This window comes from Gymnodraco acuticeps, unplaced genomic scaffold, assembly GCF_902827175.1.
Source record: "Gymnodraco acuticeps unplaced genomic scaffold, fGymAcu1.1, whole genome shotgun sequence".
Classification (NCBI taxonomy): domain Eukaryota; kingdom Metazoa; phylum Chordata; class Actinopteri; order Perciformes; family Bathydraconidae; genus Gymnodraco; species Gymnodraco acuticeps.
Genome location: NW_022990346.1, coordinates 2,211,352 through 2,217,548, shown reverse-complemented (window position 1 = coordinate 2,217,548; position 6,197 = coordinate 2,211,352). Strand labels below are relative to the sequence as shown.

General features: G+C 42.3%; 1 protein-coding gene across 1 annotated transcript; it reads left to right on the top strand.

The window, feature by feature from the left end:
- The first annotated feature begins 412 nt into the window (after nucleotides 1–412).
- Nucleotides 413–5,532, top strand: LOC117551131 (G-protein coupled receptor 61-like). The gene is made up of 2 exons (XM_034223863.1): nucleotides 413–697; nucleotides 2,087–5,532. Exon 2 carries the CDS (start codon nucleotides 2,299–2,301, stop codon nucleotides 3,700–3,702), a length of 1,404 nt encoding a protein of 467 aa, XP_034079754.1. The 5' UTR covers nucleotides 413–697; nucleotides 2,087–2,298; the 3' UTR covers nucleotides 3,703–5,532.
- Nucleotides 5,533–6,197: the final 665 nt, after the last annotated feature.

Genomic DNA, 6,197 nt, shown 5'->3' with positions numbered 1-6,197 from the left:
GCCCTGTTTTTTCTTAATGAAGCTGACAAAACCAACAACATGCACACCAAGAATGATTGGCTAAAAAGCATTCACGTGAGAAGAGATATGTAAACAACGACGTAGGATCCATATTTTGCCTCTGGATGATGAATGTCAAAATGAAATGGCATAGTTGAGAGATAAAATGTAACACATATATTCATATATCAGTAGTTTTTTTAGATGTGTTAGACTTAGCTTTCAATGCTAATACATACAGAAACAAAAACTACAGCAACAACATGACATTTCTCTAACATCATATTTAGTTCTGAATCTCTGAATCATTTTAAAATTGCAGTGAGGACACTAGGACCATGTGGAAACGGCAGCTCTGGTCCTGTTTATTGCTGCCTCCTGCTCCATCTCTGCAGTCACTGTGTGAGTGGAGGGGGGAAGCAGAGAGTGAGCTGGCGTCTTTGCATGCATTTACATCAGCATCGTTTTAGAAAAACCTCTGCTGCCACAGCTCAAGGCACCCAGGGAGGAGGATGCATGAGGCAGATCAAGGGATGGGAAGAGAAGCAGGCTGCTATGGAGGGAACTGCCTCAACAGCATTCACAAGGTGCAGTGATTGATGTCCACTGTGCACCTCAGCAGTGGGAACTACACCAGGTTTTCATCCTCAGAGACCAAAAGCAGCAGACAGATGCATCAGGAAATACTCTGATTCAGGTACATGATGCTCTCTCTCTGTTTCCTCCCCTCACGCTCCCTGATTCTCACATTTTCTTGCTTGCTCTCCCCCTCTTCTTCTTATCTGCCTATAAGCCTATATTTCTGAGTGCAATGATAAATGTAATTTGTGATATGAAAATATATAGAATGTGGGCCTTGCTTTATACAGTGGGTGTAATGCATTAATGATTAATATATAAATGTGTAGGCGGTAAGACATGACTAAACCAGGCAGGAGGGTTCAACTGAATTGGGAGTACCCCTATGTGTGATTTAGACATTTTGCTCACTGAGGGCAATCGTTAATAGGTGATGAACGGGTTCAGAGCTACATTTTTTGCCTTTTTCGTACTGTGATCAGAGCAGAAAAAAGGAAGAACATCCCAGGCTTTTGTTACATCTGTGACAGAGAGCATTCATATCAGTAAGCCACTGGATTTCCTTGATCTGAAACATACTTACAGCAGCAGCAGCAACCAATGTCGGTTTGTTGTCTGTAATAGCCAGGCATAGTTAATATGCAGACAGCCTCTGCAACCTATGAATACCCACAAGTTTTCGAATTGAAAAACTACATGGTGGCCAGGCATTTAGTGTGAGACATGCTATTGTGCATGTACACAAGCAGAATGATTGAATCTCTAACCATAAGGGACATTAATATGTGAAGTATTTTTAGCTATGCACAATCATTTTAGACCTTGGGTAACAGCTCTCAAAGCCGTCATATGTATGATGGAATAGGGCATTGTTGTTAGGATTTGGGATTTAGCATGCATTTGTGCTTTGTAAGGATGAGTGCTTGAAAAGTATTGATCACATGCAGCCCTTCAGCAAAGGAGCCGACTGGATTTATCTTTGACCTTTTTTATAGTAATATTAACAGGAAGGTAAAGAAGGTTGTCAAAAATACTTTATATTTGTTTTTCCTGGAGGATCAGAGTCACTCAATTGTTTTAGGCATGTGATTTTGCTGCAAATTTATAAACATTAATCTTATGTGGCTTAACTATTTTGTGTGATGATTTATGATAGTTTGAATAATTTAACTCCTTCTGTTTTTTTCTAAAAGGGTACCAAGTGTCCCTACATTGAATAATGCAAAGGCTACTTAATTGAGTTAATTGGTTTAAGGGCGGACTTTGGATTACCTTATCAGTAAGATTGCCTTAACAGAGATTTGAGAAGCTAAAGAGGATTTTATCATGTGAGTGTATTAATCCTAATGGTAGCTGCAGCACAAGTGAAACTCAGCACGAGCTACTGATTGGAAAGATTAGTTCATATAACCCAGAAGTGCATAAGGGGTTGCTCATTATAGGAATATATGCAAACTCCAGTGAACACACACTCATTTCTGTTATTTTCTCTCTCTCTTGTTTTTAGGAGGGGTTGTCACTGAGGGCAGAAATGAAAACGTATTAAGGAATCATACAATCTGACCCGACCTCCTGAAGATCACAGCATCCTACTCTGGGCAAGAAGGCAGCTTTCGACCTGATTTTCAAGCCGCTGTTCTCTGGCCGTACTTCCTGGCTGTGAAGGATGGGTGATGGGCCTGTAACTGCTCCTGCCTGCCTGCCTCATCCCACCCTTCAATGGAGCCGACGTGGAACTCCTCCCACGCACCTCCACAGTTCACATCCAACATGTCTGCCTCCTATCTGCCTGAGGGCTGGGCTCTGTCCCAGTCGCTAGCCCTGCTGGCCATGCTGCTCATGGATCTGCTGGCTGTGGTGGGTAACGTGGCTGTCATGGCGGTCATTGCTAAGGCCCCGCAGCTCCACAAGTTTGCCTTCGTCTTCCACCTGTGCGTGGTGGACCTGCTTGCAGCCCTGGTGCTGATGCCCCTTGGCATGCTCTCAAGCCGAGCCTTCTTTGGGGAGGCCCTGTGCCGGAGCTACCTCTTTCTCAGTGTGTGCCTGGTTAGTGCTGCCATCCTCTCCATATCCGTCATCAATGTGGAGCGATATTACTACATCATACACCCCATGCGCTATGAAGTGAAGATGACTATTGGCTTAGTGGCGTCAGTGCTGGTGGGGATTTGGGTCAAAGCCCTGGCCATGTCTGCTCTGCCGCTGCTCGCCTGGTTCCTGCAAGGTGGGAGAACTCCTCTGCTGGAGAGCAGTGGGGTTGGGGGAGGAGGAGGTGGGGCAGTTCCATCTCCTCCTGCTCAGGGTCACAGGCGCTGCTCACTACATTGGACAGGGGGAGGGTCGAACCGCTTGGCCTTCATGGCCCTGTTTACTCTGGTGTATTTCCTGTGTCCACTAGTGGTTATTCTTGTTGTGTACTGCAATATGTTCAAAGTGGCTCGGGTAGCGGCCATGCACCACGGGCCTCTTCCCACCTGGATGGACACGCCTCGTCGCCAGCGGTCAGAATCACTCAGCAGCCGATCCACAATGGTTACCAGCTCTGGGACGGGCACGGGGACAGACAGAGCCACTCCGCAGCGTCCCTTTGGGGGAGGAAAGGCTGCAGCAGTGTTGGCAGCAGTGGGTGGGCAATTCCTTTGTTGCTGGCTGCCCTACTTTACTTTCCACCTGTATTCAGCAGTGGCTGCCAGCCCTCCAGCCACACTAGCCTCTCTGGAGGAGGTGGTCACCTGGATTGGCTACTTCTGCTTCACCTCCAATCCCTTCTTCTATGGCTGTCTCAACAGACAGATCAGGGAAGAGCTGGGAAAGCATCTGCCTTGTCTGTTCCGTCGAGCAGGGGCAGACATAGAGGACAGACTGCCCAGCAGGGAAGGATCCATAGAGGAGAATTTCCTTCAATTTCTTCAGGGCACCGGCTGCAACTTGGATCCACAAAACTCTCACAGCACCTCCAGCCCCAAAGGGGAGGCCTGCTGCCCCGCGGCTGAGGCCCAGCCCCCGGAGCCAGCACGGCCCATACCCATAGATTTCCGTATCCCGGGACAAATTGCAGAGGAGACTTCAGAGTTTATAGAGACTGAACAGGCGATAAACAACCACATATATACAGACAATTGAGTTTGTAATGTCTTGTTGATCATTCAGATATGAACTTTTTCAGGAGTTATATTTGAGTGAAAAAGTAAGAGACTCTACTGCAAGCTGTCAAACAGGTAACTCAGTTCACTTAAATGACTTTAAATTGTATCTTTGAAACACTTAGCCTCATCACATTTTTAAACGGTCACAATAAAATGAAGTTGTTTGAGAAGCATTTCAAACTGTTGTTTGTGAACAGGGAAATGACAAAAATAGCCTTCCACACAAACTAAGCTCTGTACAGTAAATTACTTTCATGAATACTAATTTGTGAAAGCCTTTTTTGACAATAATTATATGTTTTGTTTTATGAAAGTATCTAAATTGTCTTCAGAGTTAAATGTTTTCAGAATGGCCCTATTTGATTTGAAGTTAGGGAACACCTACTGAAATTCATTGGCTTACACTCAATCAACTAATTTGCTTTTGTGCGGTGAAGCTCTGCTGTTCGACGAATTGCCTTTAGTATTCAGGAAATAAGATTAACGGCTCCACACAAACTGATTCTGTATTTGTACCTGCCAAATCAATCATTTTTGAGTCTTTGGTAGGTTGATTACTGTTGAGTAAGTAATGTCGAAGAAGCTAGCAATAAAATGCACACATTTAAAAGTATTCTGGGGATTAATTGAAGGGAAGGCACGGTTTTCCCTTGTGATTGGTAGCTGTGCGTTCATCAATGATAATGCCTCTCTTAACCCTTATGCCAATCTGATTATATGGGAGCGTCCATATTGTGGCCTCATGGAATTACAAGTTGTTTACAGATCACCATCAATTTTGTTCTCCTTTCTTAGGTGCTTGACCGAACACATATTTTTTTTAATATACTAAAAAGACGATTTATTTCAACTTAGTTTAGGATGCAGGTTGACTCCATAACTCATCTTGAGTGTCACGTAGCTTTATGCCATGTGATGTATTTCCAGTTGATTTTGATTTAGCTCCTAAAAATCAGTATTCTCTCGATGCACTGCATTACGCTCAAATTTGATTCTATTTCTTACATTTGTTAAATGTAGGCTACTAAATTGTATGCTCTGTTTAATAAACATGTATACGTTTGGGTTGTGTGTTTAACTGAGCATGCCCATGTTTACTTTAATTAGTGAGTGTTAGTATTTGTTATGGATTTCGTTACAAGGAGGCTAATTTACTTTTACACGTATGCAGACTTTGATCTTTATTTGTTAGTTTTTCATCTGTGTAAAAATGTTTTATCCCAGAAGGAGAAATACATATAGATTTTGTTTGCTGATCGGGGCATTTACAGTACCTCAAATGCAGGAAAACTCAACATTATTTTAAAGTCTTGCGCTGTTCCATGTCAAGTATGACTCTTGAACACTTTGTTATAATGTTGCAAGGATGTTAAAGCAGGTGTTATGTGCTCCTTCATTGGAAATGAGGCTCATACTTTTTAGGATGCGATGAAATGGTATTTTTTAGCAAACTGTTAGGATAGATATGATAAACTATATGAGGAAATGTTGAGTGAAATGACTTTCTTATGTAATGTGGATACAGGGTTTTTTAGATCTTATTTTGAGTTACAATACCAATCCAAAATCAAAAGCTTGTTCAGCTTGATATCCTCTTTTCATCACGTCTAAATATCCCAAACTGTGAATGATGTTCAATGTTTATGTTAGGGTTTTCACTTTTTCAGAGATTGTTTTTTATGCTGTGATAAAAAGAAAATAATTAAGTCCACTATACTACAATGATATGATTGTGTTTTAGAAGAAGACATGGCTAAAACGTGAGTGAGAGATGCTGTTGTAATAAAGAGTTTCTATGTTTGTTAAACATTTTGGTTGCATTTTCATAATTTTAACAAAGTTATGGGGCTGCTACTGCCACACATTAATTGAAGGGATTGCAAATACAGATGGCTTAATTTGCTCAACATCTCAGTGTGTGTGGCTTGATCTCTCTGCTTTGCTTTGATATTCCATTGCAAAGAGGGTGGTGGGAGGATACGACACTTTCAAACACTTTGACCTTAAGGTAACATTTAAACTTCAAAAGGCCAAAGCCAGGAGTATGACCTTAATCAGAGAGAAAAGATGGATACAGTAGATAGATAGAATAATAGACAGAGATAGAACAATAGAACGATAGATCGATAGACAGACAGACAGACAGACAGACAGACAGACAGACAGACAAGACAGACAGACAGACAGACAGACAGACAGACAGACAGACAGACAGACAGACAGACAGACAGACAGACAGACAGACAGACAGACAGACAGACAGACAGACAGACAGACAGACAGACAGACAGACAGACAGACAGACAGACAGACAGACAGACAGATAGATATATAGATATATAGATATATAGATAGCTAGATAGAACAGATAGATTAATTTAAAAAAAACTCAGTTTAATGCTGTATTCCTGTTGGAAGATGCTAGTGCACGACAGGCCTCACACCTCAACGATGGACCTCAGTCAAACCGCC